General features: G+C 46.3%; 1 protein-coding gene across 1 annotated transcript in view; it reads left to right on the top strand.

The window, feature by feature from the left end:
* LOC124775572 (agrin-like) overlaps nt 1-18,557 on the top strand; it is a 104,197-nt gene that overhangs the window by 61,253 nt on the left and 24,387 nt on the right. Inside the window, exon 15 of the mRNA XM_047250402.1 lies at nt 15,099-15,295. Coding sequence (XP_047106358.1) covers nt 15,099-15,295 — 197 coding nt within the window. The remainder of the gene's footprint in view (nt 1-15,098; nt 15,296-18,557) is intronic.

Genomic DNA, 18,557 nt, shown 5'->3' with positions numbered 1-18,557 from the left:
GACACGGAAACTCGTGTCTACAAGTAATGATCTCCTCGTAAACATAAACAGCGTCGGCGCGCATCTTCAGACGATTGCCTCCTCCGCACGACGTAACAGGACAGCGACGGCGTTGCAGAGGGCTAAAGGACGTGTCGCTACTTGGGCAGGCCGACCTGATCTTCCACACTCTAGATATGGTCTCGTCTCTTTCCGACCTGCTGGCTAGAACGCCAGGGGAAGATGACCCTGCATCAGTTGCCCGTTGGGAAGAGGTACGTGATCTGACCTTTGGAAATTCTACCACAACAGCAGCCAGCAACTTACGGCTCGCGGGCAGACGAAGTTGAACGTGACGCTCTGACAGAAGAGGGAGGGAGAGAGAGAGAGAGAGAGAGAGAGAGAGAGAGAGAGAGAGAGAGAGAGAGCGAGGAAAGTAAGGGCGATATCCAATGTACTCTTACCGTCTGGTGACCAAGTAAGTGGCAGTGAGTCAGCGGCGTTTAGTCGACAATATACCATTCCTTCGTCGTCCTTGACGATACCGCCTGAGATGGAGACAAAAAAACAAACTTTTCGGCTGTCAACAATCAGACTTAACACTATCGGAACCCTCCATAAATTTTCCATGCTGCAAGACATGCTTAATGCTGCGGATATCAACATCGCTCTCCTGCAAGAGGCATGCGTAGCCAGCTTTCCCGGCGTTTTCGATTACACAGCTGAAGTCTGCCACGCTTCACCCACCGGCAGCGGCATCGGCGTCCTACTTAGAGAGGGCTTGGTAGAAGGTGACGTTCAGTATCTCCCCAATGCACGGGGCATGGCCGTCGCAGTGAATGGAGTCTGACTCATCAATGTTTATGCCCCTTCCGGTACAGATCGACAGTGGGAACGCCTCAGCATTTTTGCAGCGGACATTGCGCTGCTCTGCCAGGGTCGTTTAGAAGGTCTGGTGATTGGTGTGGACTAACTGTACACAAGCGCCTCCGGACCATCTCCCATGCCATTCCACGTACGCTGAGATTGACATACTCATCCGCAGTCGGTCCGCAGCTCGTGGTCGTGCGGTAGCGTTCTCGCTTCCCGCGCCCGGGTTCCTGGGTTCGATTCCCGGCGGGGTCAGGGATTTTCTCTGCCTCGTGATGACTGGGTGTTGTGTGATGTCCAAAAAAAAAAAAAAAAAAAAAAAAAAAAATCATCCGCAGTCTTCAACAGCTGGACACATGGCGCTACGACCACTTCACAAGTTACTCGTCCAGCCGACTCGACCGGGTTTATATCACTCGCTCACTCCAGACACTGATATGCCATGCGGAACTATAGCCAACAGCTTTTTCGGATCACTCAGCTTACGTATGTTCCATAGACCTCAATTTCCTTCAGAGTATTGCGAAGTAAAAGCCCATGGAAGATCAACATCGCCCATTTCACCTACCCAGTCTATCGAGTAGCCATAGACGACACATGGAACAAATGTGTCCACCGTCGTGATCTTCACCCCTCAGCCCTAGGATGATGAACTGACTGCACAAAACCGGCTCTCAGGCGAACCTTCATTAAGTACGGTAGAGAAAGTGCTGCATGGTGCAGACATACAATGGACTTTCATTTTACTACCTTCAGAGAATGTTCGCTTTGGACTTTTCTCGGGCCTTCAATCAGCTGTTGTTGCCGTGTTTGACAGAGATATACCAAGAACTGGTGTCTCCAGTCGTACTAATCCCTGCAACCTTTTCAGAAGGACTGATAGTCGCTATTCATAAACCGAGTCCGCATCTCGTGGTCGTGCGGTAGCGTTATCGCTTCCCACGCCCGGGTTCCCGGGTTCGATTCCCGGCGGGGTCAGCGATTTTCTCTGTCTCGTGATGGCTGGGTGTTGTGTGCTGTCCTTAGGTTAGTTCGGTTTAAGTAGTTCTAAGTTCTAGGGGACTGATGACCATAGATGTTAAGTCCCATAGTGCTCAGAGCCATTTGAACCATTCATAAACCGAATGGTGGGTCCCGTATCCATGATTACCGGCCCTTGACGCTGCTGAATAGTGACACAAAAATTTTCACCAGATTGATGGCTACCCTTTTCAGGAGTACAATACAGTATCAAATTTCGCTGCACATCTGTGGGGGATCCCCGCAACATACATGCAGCACTATGCCAGTGTAGGGACTTGATAATACTGGCGAAAGTTTGGAACATACAAGGTGCGCTGACATCCATCGACTTTAGTCAAGTATTTGACCAAGTTGACTGCAGTTCGCTGGAGCACGTGATATCTGGACAGCTTTATCAAAGGGAAGTGGTGATGCACCTACTTTCCGATGTGTCGTTTGGGTGTTCGTTAACGGTCGTTTAACGACAGCCGTTCAAATACGCCATTCTGTGCGCCAAGGCTGCCCGTTATCAACGATATTATACGCATTGGCCTTAGTACCCTTGTTAGGTCGTTACGCCGTAGACTGACTGGAATGATGCTCAGTACTGCCATCTTCCGATGCACCACCTACGCAGACGACTTGATGCTGGTCCTCCGTGGCGGTGATGACATGAGAATTGCCATGGAATGGATCACTATCTATGGGTCAGCGGCCGGTAGCTGCATTAACGTCGAAAAGTCAGTCTCCATGCATACAGGGACGGGACTGCTACCTAACAGTGTCACTCCAATTGGGAACCGCGCGACCACTACGGTCGCAGGTTCGAATCGTGTCTCGGACATGGATGTGTGTGATGTCCTTAGGTTAGTTAGGTTTAAGTAGTTCTAAGTTCCAGGGGACTGATGACATCAGAAGTTAAGTCCCATAGTGCTCAGAGCCATTTTTGATCCTCACTTGGGTCAGCGACCAGACGCGATGCATGGGTTTACACTGCGTGAACGATATATGCTGCAAGACGACGTGTATTAACAGGAACCTCTTGCACAAAATAAGAGTAGGGATAGCAGATCGGCGCCTGCACACTTTGAAGATTCTCCATAGGACACACTATGTCAATGTCGCGCATCCAACACGTCGCATAGGTTCTTACAATAACGAATTCAATGGCCTGCAGCATTATGACGACTCTCGGTTACTTCGTAAGCACAGGAATGTTGTTCAAAGTTGATATGAATCCCTAATCCTGCCCAAGGTCACCGAGGACCAGGACTAGTAAACGTTTACGATAGAGTGGTGGCCTTGTTTGTTAGTCAACGTTTGCGTTTATGGCATCGTCGCCCCACGAGTGTTGCGTCACGAGCTTGCTTCTGAAAGCACTAGCGCCAGTCTGCCCCGAGCCCGGGTGTCGTTGCAAAACATCCTGGCACCATTCTTCTACCCTGAGGCATTTCTGTTTGTAACTCAGTTATAAATGCGACGCTCTCCAGGCTCCACCTTTGGCGACGGCGAAGGAGATCTACAGCGCCATACAACGGAGACGACAACTGAGTGTAGTGAAAAAAAAAAAAGAAAAGAAAAAAAAAAAACTCCAGCACACAACGTCGTACCGTGTGATGAACAGTTCACATAGCCATGCTCATGTGTCCAACCTGGTATGTGACAGTCAATGTAAAACACATCATACAGGAATGTCTACACAAATTCTGCATGGCTGGATTCCCCAACTACGTGCAATGTAATGTGACTGACACAGACTAACATGGCCTTAGCTGCAGAGAGGCCACAGCGGTATGACACTTCGACAAACAAATGTTAACTTTTCTACTGCTGGTAACACAAACACACATCACCACTCGAACTCTTCTTCTTCCGGACGAGAGGTACTATCCAAGCACCAAGACCAACGATTTCACGTGGATGCGTGGCCATGTGGTCCATTACTTATTCAGCGAAGGCCAAAAGGATGTAGGCCTACTTTATTTTTGGAACTACATGCAGGAACGGCCTTATGCAACGCTTAAGAACCCCAAATATAGACAATTTTTTTCCAACTTACTTCTGTATTGTACTACACAACCCGCCACGCAGCTGGATCGTATCCATGGCGAGAGATGATGAACATATTATAACGCAGATGACTTTAGAACGACCCACGGTGATCCAACAAAAGATACGAGCAGATACGCTAGGACGGTCTGGCAACTAGTAATGGAGTGAATGTTTGTTTTGTTTCTGTCAGAGGACGATCCTCCCTTTTCTTTTCTTTCTTCTTGGCACGACGTGATGACGTATATATAGATTGAAAAAAATTAATAAAAAAATTTGCTTCTGGATAGCATTTAGTTTGTTCTTTTATCCTGTTCCCCTTGCGCTTTCTTTCTCCCTTAACGAAGGGGACGCCATGGCCAGGACTCGAGAGACTTTAACCGCCCACTCTGTCCCCCCCCCCCACCCCCCAACCCCCCCACCCTCCTCCAACCGCCGACACCATCCCCCCCCCCCTTTTGTTTTAAAAAAAGGTTGGTATCGTGGTAAAAAAAAAAAATCGGTTGAAGCGACCGCTCGCGTAAAGCAGTAAATCCGGGTTCGAATTGCAAGCCGGAACAAATTTTCATTTGTCACCACTGATATATTTCAATGCCTCAAAGCAGCGAAAAGTCGTAAGTATCTTTCAAGTATCTTTGACTTGCTTGAACCATGCATAGTTGGAGGTATTAACCAACCTAAAACATACTACTGGTAATGGCTTCAATTATTAGCCTGCAAATTGAGTAAAATACTGTTGTAATGCTGTTCAGTAGACTGTCCTCAGTCATCGATAGATATATCTGCAATTGTACCCGTGACACTGCCTGTATTTATTATGAGAGAACATGTGGAACATCTATGTAGAAGACGCATTTCTGGTTGATATAGAGGAAACTGTGAAACAAATGACAGAATAAACTCGTCATCATTCGATTAAATAGGAAAATAGTTCCGATGCATACTGTTCTCTATACCTTCGCCTGTACTTTGACAGACAGCCTCTTAAGATGGTTCAAATGGCTCTGAGCACTATGAGACTTAACATCAAAGGTCATCAGTCCCGTAGAACTTAGAACTACTTAAACCTAACTAACATAAGGACATCACAAACATCCATGCCCGAAGCAGGATTCGAACCTGCGACCGTAGCGGTAGCCTCTTAAGACATAATGATAAACTGTTCATTTCACATGACCGTGGCGGAAGGAAGATCAGAAACCACTGTTACTTATATGTTGTCACATTTGGTCCAGGCCACCGTTTGACCATAGTTCGGGATGGGGCCTAGATCTTATTTCTGTGAGTGTAAAGCAGCAGTCACTAAAGTACTTATCCCATCTTGGCTGAACTTGTTGGATGCCTACGAGTTGCCAGCAATTGCTCTCTTGCTGTGTGAGGAACAGGAGGGCACGTCTGTTTGAGTTTGACCAGCCTTTCATCTGCCAGTGGCCCTTCATTGCATTTTGTCCCCTATTGACACTTCGCCAACTTTTGATCGCACTCTCTTTCCTTCTTTCTTTACTAGCGTTTAACCCCTCTTAAGGGCTCAGCTGTTTTCGAGACCTGACAAATGTCTCTTTTTTTTGTTTAAACTGTGGCGCAGGCTCTTGCTCTTTGCACAGTCATCACTATGTTACTGAAGTCATGTGCGTCATCTGTAGATGGATCATATAAAGTTTGTTCTGTGTGTTATCCCATTTTGTATATCGTATTTTTTGAGGGAGATATTGTGAAAGAATAAAGTACGTGGGTCATGAGAGTCGAAAACTGCTCAAAAACCTCTGGATGGTACACCAGACCAACGGTCGTAAATCGGTCATGTGGGTTCGATATGGGTCTCTCTTGCAAATTAACGACCTACGCGTTTAGCTACAAGAGCAGGTCCGTTCTCTCAGTTCGCATTCATGTAATAATCCCAGAGACCCACAGCAAGAAATTCCGTCGTCCCATCAAATACTGAGTTTGTCTGAAATGTGCATCTGGCGCAAGCGTTTCTGTGCCGCTGGTATCTATGTGACTGTTTCTTTTAGGTTCTAGCGTGTTAACAAATAACTTGTCAGTTATTTATTCGCCCAGGATTATTTAAGTTTTTGTGATTGTCCATTAACTTATGGGACGCTGTGTATATTTATACACTCTCTGATCAAAAGTACTTGGACACCCCTGTGTAACACGTAGGTAACCACTACACGCCACGACAGATGGGTCTAACAGAATAAATGAAGTGGCGAGTGTTGTCAGTAGAGAAGCAGTAATGGCAGAACGAGGTGCTGAAGGGAGTTCAGTGACTTTGTATGTGGGCAAGTCATTGGATGTCACCTCAATGACAGATCCGTCAGGGACGTTTCAACCATTATAAAGCTACTCAAGTTTCCTGTTAGTCCATCTAATACGTATGAAAACTGTCGTGATATGAACCACCAACACTTACACAATTCACAAAGGTGTGTGTTACCTCAATAGTGTGTGAATTTCTAAGGATCAAACTGCTGAAGTCGTCGGTCCATTGACTTACACACTACTTAAACTAACTTAAACTAACTTATGCTAAGAACAACACACACATCCATGACCGAGAGAGGAATCGAACCTCCGGTGGGAGGGGCCGCGCAGTCCGACAGTCAGACAGCGCGGCTACGCTACACGGCTTGTGTGTTGCTTCACTTAAAAAAAAAAATGGCTCTGAGCACTATGGGACTTAACATCTGTGGTCATCAGTCCCCTAGAACTTAGAACTACTTAAACCTAACTAACCTAAGGACATCACACACATCCATGCCCGAGGCAGGATTCGAACCTGCCACCGTAGCAGTCGCGCGGTTCCGGACTGAGCGCCTAGAACCGCTAGACCACCGCAGCCGGCCTTCACTTCAATTTCGTCCACTCACATAAAGCATCACTGATGAGGCAGCATCAGTAATGGGCTTAGGCAGTTTCTGGCAAAACTTGCATTGTTGCCACGTTTATCCAAGATGGCGGATTCAAGATGGCAGCCATAGATGTGGCATTTCGCACTGACATCATGATAGGAAATTCAGATTTTGGCAACAAATGAGGTACATTAACTAACCTAACTCCTCCCAGCCGGCCGAAGTGGCCGTGCGGTTAAAGGCGCTGCAGTCTGGAACCGCAAGACCGCTACGGTCGCAGGTTCGAATCCTGCCTCGGGCATGGATGTTTGTGATGTCCTTAGGTTAGTTAGGTTTAACTAGTTCTAAGTTCTAGGGGACTAATGACCTCAGCAGTTGAGTCCCATAGTGCTCAGAGCCATTTGAACCTTAACTCCTCCCACCCCTCCCACCACTCCTACGACGTACCCACACCCCACCACCACCCGACCCCTGGAAATGGCGGGAAACAGTCAGTCTCTGTCCAGCTGCTGGAGAGAAAGTTTAGGTTAATGTACTTCATTTTTTTGTGGGAAACTGAAGTAAAAATAACTCCTAATTACACATCTATATACATAGTGCTACGCAATGAGTGCCTAAAATCGCAATACGGCTCAAAATTGACGATATCACACAACTGCTGTTAACCTGGCTGGAAAAAAATTCACAGTACCAGTCGAAACTAGTAGCAGCCGGACCCAAAATAAATAGTAACTCTACATAGGATGCTCCCTACACCTACAATCGAAATGATCTCTATGTTACACTTGTAAATTGGTGGCAAAAAGACTCAGTCCAAAGTGATAACTGAAACAGCCCCTAAACTGGTACACACATAGAAATTATGCAATGTTAAAAAGCGATAACTGCGATGATATTGAATAATCGGACTACACATACCTGCTACTAACACCATGCTAAAAACTAACTGCACAAAGAGTAACACCACTTCGTCTGTAGATTAAAGCCGTATACTGCAAGATATAAAAACAATACCACAAAGCTTCGTAAATTACCAGGTGTACAGAGGAGTTTAAAAACTACTACACACGGCGGCCGTAATTACGTATCTAATGCACAGCATGGCACAGCATGGGATCCTCGGCTGCCTGTGGGACTATAGTTTTAGCTCACTCAGTGGTCTGCCGACGACTGCGGCTTGTAGAGGAGCCGCCGCATGCGCCATCGAATTAGCAGTAACCGACCTAACAACTGCGCCAGACACTTGTTTTACGTAGGTACTGCCAACCGCTGCGCCGTATTCTGCCTGTTTACATACTTCTGTATTTGAATACGCTTGCCTACACTAGTTTCTTTGGCGCTTCAATGTGTGTAATAAATCACAAACAGTGGTAAAGTGCATAGTGGACACGTCACGTACTACTTAGGGCTGTTTTCCAGCGTAGTGCCACAAATGTTTATGCGGCAGCCAGTTTACAAACCCGAGGATCATACATATTGCTGATCAAGACCTCTCATCGTCTGAAATATTCCTTTTTGGCTATTGGTTCGCCATTGCAAGGCACTTATTTTAGGATCATTTACTGTCTGTCGCAGACCGGTAGTGTCAAAATGGTACTAGCGGTAGAGGATTCTAAAATTATTTAGAAATAATGAACTAAAGGTCTCATTGCTTCGAAGTCAATAACGAAAGATCTGTAGCCGCCCATCTACTTTCAGAAAAATATGAGATCCAGTCACGAAATTAGAATACGCACACTGCTAACAATTCATACACTACTCTCCAAACTAGGAACCAGAGAGTTCCACTGTTAATGTCTACAACAAACAAATAGGAATACTGCGGGAAATAAATGGGTAAAAAATCACATAAAACGCACCACATTCAAATTTGCACGGGAACAAATGTAATTTATTGCCTTCGATGAAATATCGCCATAAAATCCCCTTCGTTCAGTGAAACGCCACGTGCAGTTAGTTAATGGCTCCACACTTTAATATAAGATCTGTTTTTCTGACGATCATTTGCACGCTCACTAAAAAGCAAGACACACACAGAAAACCAGAAAAGGACTAATTAGAATTCCTCATCCGAGAAGGGAATGCACTTTCGAATTTTGCAGTCTTTCTCGATATGAGAAGTAATTCTGTTGCTCGCCAAGGATCACTAATTCCCGACGTCAGTATAACACTTTACAACGCCATCCCCACCCTATAGGTCCTCACGATCGCTACAGGCAAACACACACAATTTCGCAAGCTCCAAACCGCTCCACGAAATTATTTTAAAAATCAAGCCTTTCAGTCACTGAGTCTCCAGAGCAAAACGTAGGAAGGAGGTTCTGGCGGAAGTAAATCTAAGAGGAAGGGTCGTGGATCGTGCTTGGATAGCGCAGTCGCTACAGTACTTGCCTATGGAAAAGATTCCAGTTTCGATTCCCAGTCCGGCATACAGTTTTAATGTTCTGGGATGTTTCAAGCCAGCGCACTGTCCGCTGCTGAGCGATAGCGGCGGCAAGAATTGTCCAGTTAAAGTACCTACAATCTACAATGAATATTCATTGTAGAATGTAGATACTTACGGACAATTATGAAGATGATGAAGTCCCATGCTCCTTGAAAGAGCATAGGGGGCGATGCGGGAGACCCGCACCGCTGTACTAGGAAAGGTCCTAGCGGAGGTGGTTTGCCATTGCCTTCCTCCGACCGTAATGGGGATGAACGATGATGATGAAGATGACACAACACCCAGTTATCTCGAGGCAGGTGGAAAACCCTTACCTCGTCGGGAATCGAACCCGGGACCCCGTGCTCGGCAAGCGAGAACGCTACCACGAGATCACGAGCTGCGGACTTATGGACAATTATGGCCGCCGTAATTAGAAACTCCTTATAAGGCAATGCGTCCTGCCAAGACCTTCAGAAGTTTATTTCCACAAAATGCTGATCATTATGAGAAAATTATTAACTTTTGAAATCAGCCACATAAGCCCAGTACACTACCCATTCAGGAGGATTAGAAAAAAAGCAGCCATCCTCCCCAGGCCGAACAAAGTCTCTGTGCCCACGCACCGGAAACTGGTTCTTATGTTTACAATAGCGAACAGGACAGCAATCACGCGCAGCAGGAAACGATACGTTACAACTTGCTGCTGGTCTGTCTGCAGCGCTAAAAGGGTGGGACACGACAATTGGAATACGCTGAGGCCCCGTTGGGTAGTGGTGGCTCATCTGGTTTCTTGCACGTAACGTTAAGGCGGTATTACACGACGCGCATAACGCGTCCAAGTTACATGCAGACTACCTGCTACCTATCATCGGAACGGATGAAGCTGCGATTTTAGCACACGGTTTATCCAGCGGGAAGACATAGGATCCGTTCTATTCAGTCGTATATTCACGCATGCGCAGTAGGTGTATTGGCGCATGCGCAGAACGCGTTTTCAGCGGGCTTTCTGTTTGTACACACGTGAGCTCTTGAAGCCGCGTAGGCCTATTGCTTAACATATTGTAGACATTTTCTCAGTGAGTAATTTTTTTAAAATGGAGTAATAAAACAAATGAAAATTCTTTCTTTTTGTATTTCCTTTGTGAAAAGTTGTACATCTCGTGATAGCTTCTTAGTGTAGAAATGGAATGAAACAAAGACAGTATAAGTGTGCTTATTGAGGCAAACAGCAACGGAAGGTGTCTCTATGATCCTCTAGATACGCTGTACAATAAAAAGGTACGACTAAAAATGTTTTCTTTTGAGTTTATAAGTTTTATGTAAATGTGATATATTAATTTTAGTTTCGATACGTAAATGTGGTATATTAATTTAACTTTCGATGTGTATGTATCATCTTAATTGGTGAAAGTACCTCGGTTGCATGTTTTATATTATTTCAGCATTCCAGCAGGTATAGTGTTAGAATAGTCTCAAGAGTCAGAGCAGTTGTGCCAACCACGACCAGTGACGACAGTAAAAGTCGTTTTGCAGCTTTACGGTTACACGATTGTGAAATAGCTTCCCTTAGTCGGACACTGTCACTGCATACACTGAAGCGATAATTGTGTCCTCCACGTTTAAAATTCCGTGAAACGTTAACACCGATAATCATTTGCTTATATATGCATGACATAAAAAGAACACTTTAGTCTATAATTCCACATAAACATAACGGATTTTCATTCTAGCTGCACAAAATAACGATAACTGCTTAATAAATACGAACTTCGACCTCTCAGAAGTTTCAATATGAGTAAATTAGAGCTTTACAAAAATATCAACTTCCACATTCAACGACGTGAAGAAGCCCGCAGTTCTCCACATGCACGCTTGGGGCGCTAGTGCAGATTTACACGTTAGGTGCATCGTGTAGTAGGGCTAACGAAAAAGTTGGCAGTTCCAGACTCGTACGCTTGGAACGCTGTTGAAGACTTGTATTCAATAAGGCACCAATTTATGGGCCGACCGACAAACGGACCAATTTCGTGGTAGCCCACACACGTCCCAAGCGACTGCATTCAGCGAATGCAATGCCGTTCTGTTGTGATTTGTTTATCTTAAGTTCACTGTGTTTATGCTCTACGACGTCCCGCTTCGTTTTACACGGAAACCAAAACGGGGATTTGCCTTGGCTGTTTTAAAGATAACAAGGCCAAAAAATCCAGAGAGAAAGCTGTGGTAAGAGAAGTCGTTAAAGTACGGAAAGAAATTCGCCAGTGGCCGAGTGGTTCTAGGCGCTTCAGTCCGGAACCGCGGTGCTGCTACGGTCGCAGGGCCGAATCCTGCCTTTGGCATGGATGTGTGTGATGTCATAGGCTAGTTAGGTTTAAGTAGTTCTAAGTCTAGGGGACTGATGACCTCCGATGTTAAGTCCATAGTGCTTAGAGCCATTTGAACCATTTTTTTGAATTTCACCAAATCTCTGTTACTTAAGCAGCTAGGATCCAACGATTTTCGCAGTTATCTGAGAATAGATGAATCATGCACTTCGGAGCGGCTGAACATCATCAAACCACCGTGAAAGAAAGAGAGTACAGCCATGAGAGAGGCTGTAAGATGCGAGGAGATGCTGTTAGTTGTTAGCTACATTACGATTTCTAACCACTGGCAGACGTTAAGAGGACCTAAAATTATGTGCTGTTGTATCCTCACACTTATTAAATAAAATGATTCCTGACACCTGCAACGTGCTGACTGAAGTAATACGTCATGGTAGAGAAAAATAAATAAAACAAAAGAAGTCTGTATAAACGTTATTAGTTTATCTACATAGCACAAAAATTGACCGGGAAATTTAAGAAACTAATTTCAGATTCGAGGGTCGTGGCTCAGATCATCTAATAAATACACCACCACAGTTTCTCCTTGGTTAGATGTAGGCTGGCCTTTGTTTTAACACTTATAACGCTGAAGCAAGTATATTTTATGAATTAACGTTCATTGAAGGTCGATATTTCGATTTTTAGATTTTAAAAAAATATGGTTCAAATGACTCTGAGCACTATGGGACCTGACATCGGAGGTCATCAGTCCCCTAGAACTTAGAACTACTCAAACCTAAGTAACCTAAGGACATCACACACATCCATGCCAAAGGCAGGATTCGAACCTGCGACCGTAGCAGCAGCGCGGTTCTGGACTGAGGCGCCTAGAACCGCTCGGCCACCACGGCCGGCTATAGATTTCATTTCCCATGATATCCTAAAAAGAGTAATACAAAGGACGACTGTCTTTTATTCTCTCTATGTGCCACACGAAACAATTATGGATTCCTTAAAAAGAAGTGCTTTATTTCTTGCATCTGTATTGCTATACCCCTCCAACGACGTGTCCCACGAACATCTGCAGTCTTTCAATTCCTCCAAAAACTCTATCTTTAAGGCTTAATTCGCCTCGTACCCTGTCACGCATGTTCGAACAGCATTTAACCCCGCACTCAGTGTTTTTTTCCTTTATTTTGATTTCATTCCCCTGCCCCATATGGGCAGGGGAGGGCTGTCAGCAGCACAATCCACCGCTCTTCAGCCAAGTGACATGACAACTAAAACAAGAATAAAATGTTACATACATAAGGAGATAAAAAAAGGGGAACATAAAACAGAGTAAGGGGAGAAAATGGAGGTAAAAATACATTGACATGGAGACATTCATGGCGGACAGTTAAAAAAGTCACCAGAAAGTTAAAACACACAGTTGGCGATTCTTAAAATACAGAGAAGGCACTGGATGCACATGCACTGGTTAAAAGTCGGCCACAGTATGTAAAACACTCCAGAGCAACACACTTAAAACCCACTTGGAGCACACATGACGATGAATAAAACTGCCAGGTGGGACCTGCCGAGGGAAAGGTCAGAGAGGATGGAAATGGAGGGGAGAGCAAGGGGAAACAGGGGAAGCGGCGGGATGAAGAGAGTAGGAGCGTCAGCGGGTACACTAAGAAGCAGGAGACACAGGGGACAGGAGATGAAGAGGGAAGACAAGGCAGGACGGAGTGCAGAGACACTGAAAGGGGACACAAGAGAGGGAGGGGGAGTAGGAGGGGGAAGCCGCTCAGGAGGAGGGAGGGGGAGGAGAGGGAGCCCTGTGGAGGAGGCAGAAAGATGGGGTTAGAGTTGGTAGGAAGGGTAGATGTCAGGGCGAAGCTGATCATTCGGGAGGGTAGATGGGGGGAGTTGCATTGGGAAACAAGATGGAAGGTGTGGAGATGGAGAGAGGGTGGGACACAAAAGGTGCGGCAACTGGTTGGGGGTGGAGAGGAAGGGAGACAGCAGGGGGTGAGGCGGATCAAGGCGGCGGTCAATATATAGTTTGAGGATGTGTTCAAGGAAAAGGAGAAGGTGGGGGAAGGGGAGGAGGTTGTAGAGGATGCGCATGGGGGACAGAAGGTGGATGGGGAAGGTGAGGCAGAGCTCATGGCGCTCGAGGATTTGGAGGGCTTTATAGAACCAGGGAGGGGCGGAAATCCGAGCTACGCTGGCATAATGGAGGATGGGGCGGATCAAGGATTTGTAGGTGTGAAGGATGATGGAAGGATGCAGACCCCACACCCGGCCGGACAGGAGTTTCAGGAGGCAGAAGCAGTTGTGGGCTTTGTTTTGGATGGTAAGGAGGAGTCCAGGTGAGGTGGCGGTCGAGTGTGAGGCCAAAGTATTTGAGGGTAGGAGTGAAGTGGATAGGATGGCCATAAATGGTAAGGTAGAAATCATGGAGGCGGAAGGAGCAGGTGGTGTGGCCTATGATGATCGCCTGGGTCTTGGAGAGATTGATACGGAGGAACCACTTGTTGCACCAAGTGGTGAAATGGTCAAGGTGGGTCTGGACGGTATGTTGGGACCATGTAAGGGTAGGATAAAGGGCTAGGAAGGTGGTGTCATCAGCAAACTGGACAAGATGAACACGTTGGGGAGGTTTGGCCATATCAGCAGTGTATAGGAGATAGAGGAGAGGGTAAAGGACAGAACCTTAGGGTATACTGGCAGAGGGATAGAAAGTACGGGAGTTGGAATTGTGGATAGTCACATAGGAGGGACGATAGGAGAGGAAGGAAGCAACGAGACAGACGAAGTTGACAGGGAGAGCGTAGGTCTGAAGAGGAGCCTGAGATGCCAGACACGGTCATAGGCGTTCTGGAGACCAAGGGAAACAAAGATAGCAGAGTGACGGGAGTTAAGTTGGAGGGAAAGAAGATTGGTAAGGTTGAGGAGCTGGTCGTAGGTGGAGAAGGAAGGCCGGAAGCCACATTGGGTAAGGGGAAGGAGGTGGTGCTGGTTAAGGTGGCGGTGAATACGGTGAGAGAGGATGGCCTCGAAGACCTTACTGAACACGGAGGTGAGGCAGATTGGACGATAGAAAGAGGTATCAGAGGGGGGTTTGCTAGGTTTAGGGAACAGCAGGACACGGGAAGTCTTCCACAGGTTGGGGTAAAATCCAGTGGAGAGGAGGACATTGTACAGGGTAGCAAGGACAGACAGGAAGGATGGGGGGGATTCCTTGAGGTGGCGGTAGGTGACGCCATCATGATAAGGGGCGCCGTTGCGTTTGGCGCGCTCAGTGACAAAAGGCGAACTTTTGTCTGGCGGTTGGCACGACAGCGCTACACATTGCTCATATTGGGTGGTGAGGTCGCCTGTCGGTTGGTCCTACCAGCCTGACATCCCGACGAGGAAAGTTGGTCGATCGGTCAAGTGGCCTGCACACGTCCAATTGGTAAGGTTGAGGAGCTGGTCGTAGGTGGAGAAGGAAGGCCGGAAGCCACATTGGGTAAGGGGAAGGAGGTGGTGCTGGTTAAGGTGGCGGTCGGTTGGTGCGTGTGTAGAGGCCTGTAGGTGTGTCGTGTAGTGCCGGCTTGAGTTGCAGCCAGCGCGTGCTTGCAGAGCCCCCCGCGGCGAGGGCGTCCCGGCGGCGGCGGGCCTGCGCGGCGCCGTGCAGCGGCTGTCCGTCAACGGCCGCCTGCTGGAGCTGGGGACGGCCGCGGCGCAGGCGTCGCCCTCCGTGCCGCCATGGCGAGGGCCGCTCTGCGCGCACCCACACTGCCTGCCGCGCTGTCAGCTCGGCGGCCGCTGCAGCCAAGGTGAGGCCGGCACGCGCTCGCTGCAGACATGCTGAGGCCACAGCTCTTAATTTCGGAAAATGACTGGCGTAACATCTCTTAATCGCTATGCACGCGACAGCATGCGTACCTATTACAGTAGTGGCAATCAGTATAAAGGCATGGTTATTTGAAGGAAAATGAACGTTGTCGGCGGAATAGTTGTGCACAGTATGTACGCAGTAGTAAGAGATCCAGTATAGTGACAAATGCAGTCAGATCGTATCGAATTGGATGTCGGTAGTACATAATACAAGGGGCGTTTGGAAAGCCCGTGCAAAAATAAAAGCTACTTACGTGTTTGGGGTAAACCTTTTTTATTGCCGGCCGAAGTGGCCGTGCGGTTAAAGGCGCTGCAGTCTGGAACCGCAAGACCGCTACGGTCGCAGGTTCGAATCCTGCCTCGGGCATGGATGTTTGTGATGTCCTTAGGTTAGTTAGGTTTAACTAGTTCTAAGTTCTAGGGGACTAATGACCTCAGCAGTTGAGTCCCATAGTGCTCAGAGTCATTTCAACCTTTTTTATTTTTCGACGTAGTCTCCTTTTAGACTTGTACACTTCGTCCAACGCTGTTCTAATTTGTTGATCCCTTCCGAATAATAGGAATTCTCCAAGTCTGCAAAATAGCTAAAAGTTGCTGCAGTCAGCTCCTCGTTTGAATGAAATCTTTGTACCGTCAGCCATTTCTTCAGATTAGGGAACAAATAATAGTCTGAGGGAGCCAAGTCTGGAGAATAGGGGGGATGCGAAACGTGTTGGAATCCCATTTCCATTAATTTTGCGACCACAACTGCTGATGTGTGTGCTGGTGCATTGTCGAGATGGAAAAGGACTTTTTTGCGGCCCAATCGCCGGCGTTTTTCTTGCAGCTCGGTTTTAAAACGGTCCATTAACTATGAATAATATGCACCTGTAATAATTTTACCCTTTTCCAGACAGTCGATGAGGATTATCTCTTGCGAATCCCAAAAGATTGTCGCCATAACCTTTCCGGCCGAAGGAATGGTCTTCTGCTTTTTTGGTGCAGATTCCGTCTTGGTAACTCATTGTTTAGATTCTTGTTTGGTCTCAGGTGTATAGTAATGTATCCATGTTTCATCCACAGTGACAAAACGACGTTTAAAAGTCCTGCGGATTCTTCCCGAACAGCTGCAAACAATCCTTGCAACACTTCACACGATTACATTTTTGGTCAAGCGTGAGCAATCGCGGAACCCATCTTGCGGATAGCTTTCTCATGTCCAAATATTTATGCAAAATATTATGTACCCGTTCATTCGAGATGCCCACAGCACTAGTAACTCACGCACCTTAACTCTTCTGTCATCCATCACCATATCATGGATTTTATCAGTGATTTATGGAGTCGTAACCTCCACATGGCGTCCAGAACGTTCAGCATCACTTGTGCCCATATGGCCACTCCGAAAATTTTGAAACCACTTACAAGGGAACCTCCCCATCGCACCCCCCTCAGATTTAGCTATAAGTTGGCACAGTGGATAGGCCTTGATAAACTGAACACAGATCAATTGAGAAAACAGCTACCCGGCCATTGACCTTCTTGTGCGAACGCACACGCTATACCCTAACTTGTACGGGACTTGGTAGATTAATCTGCCACAATTAATGAGTGTGATGCGCAAACATCTATTAGGGGCACTACGAATGTAGTGGTGTAGACATGTTGGGAATATGGGACCCACGGGGAGCGTGCAAGGGACAAGTCCCAGCAGGCGCACTATCCTCTGTGCCCTCGGTGGCTCAGAGGGCTGCTCACCCTTCGTAATAAAAAACTGAGTTAAGGAATCAACGATCAGCTTGAACGGATGTCTTGTGACGTGCGCCCAGACCAAACGCAACGAACAATGCCGAAAAAAAAGATGAATACAGCGTTTGCCATGTAAGTAGGAGATACCGGGTTCGAGTCCCAGTCGGGGCACACGGTTTCAACACGTCCCCAATGATGCAGATCAACGGCTCTTTGCAGCTAGTATGTCGATTTAATTATCATTTCACATAACGGGAACTATGGGCTAAGTAGAAAATCATTTGACACATCGAAACAGTTCCTTTTCCGCAAAGCAAGGGACGTAAACCGTTATTCTCAATTTGATGCTGATTTACAGTTGTCAGTAACTGCCAAACATGCACGACAAATTTTGACAAATGATAGACATCTTGCATTCAAGAAACGACTGCACAAACCTGCTCTAACACCCAAACTTAAACAGTCTAGATTGGAGTTTGCTCAAAAACATATGTGATGGACTTTCGAATGAGCTAAAGTGATCTTGAGTAAGAAGAAGAAATTTAATTTAGATAGGTTGGATGGATTTCAATGTTTTTGGCGTTCTCTGACAACAGTGAAGCGGGGAAAAAATGAACAGAAATTTTGGTGGTGGAAGTGTTATGATTTGTGCAGAGTTCTGCGCTAAATGTAAATAACGCATTGCTTGGCTGAACACTGGAATCAACTGTAACATGTCCACTGAGAAGCTAGGGACAGAGCTCATTATAATGTAGGTGGACCTAAGGAACGAAAGTCTAATGTTTCAACGGGACAACACATCTCTACATGTTTCTGTTACAGCCAAAAAGTGCTTTTAAGAGAAAGATACTGATGTCTTGCCCTGGTTTGCACGTAGCCCGGATATAAACCGCTCGAAAAAACTTCGGGAAATACTTGGAAGGCGTATTTATCGCAATGAAAGGCAATATGAGGCCGTATCTGAGCTGAAAACTGCGGAAGGGGAAGAGTATGTGGCAATTTCACTGCAAGAACCACAAACCCTAACAAAATCAATGCCAAAGAGAAGTTTTTAGATAATTAGGAATAAAGAAGATTGGACAAACTACTAACAGTTGTAAGGAGGCTCTTTAGGTTTCTTATGTTGGTAACGCCACGTAGCGCTCTGTATGAAAATCGCTGCCTGCGCTGTGTGCAGTCTGTGGCTGGTTGGACTCACTGTTGGAATATTCGCTTGTGTAGTGTTGGGCAGTTGGATGTGAACAGCCAGCAGTGGTGGATGTGGGGAGAGATATACCAGAGTTTTGAGACGTTGCTATAAGCGGACGATCTGGACGTGTGTCCGACAAAAAAAGGAAATTTGTAAAGATGGATGTCATATATATATATATATATATATATATATATATGTATATACATATATATATATGTATGACATCCATATATATACATATATATATATATATGACATCCATCTTTACAAATATATATATA

The sequence above is a fragment of the Schistocerca piceifrons genome, chromosome 2, assembly GCF_021461385.2.
Source record: "Schistocerca piceifrons isolate TAMUIC-IGC-003096 chromosome 2, iqSchPice1.1, whole genome shotgun sequence".
In the NCBI taxonomy this organism is placed as follows: domain Eukaryota; kingdom Metazoa; phylum Arthropoda; class Insecta; order Orthoptera; family Acrididae; genus Schistocerca; species Schistocerca piceifrons.
This window is presented reverse-complemented; position numbering and strand designations above follow the sequence as displayed.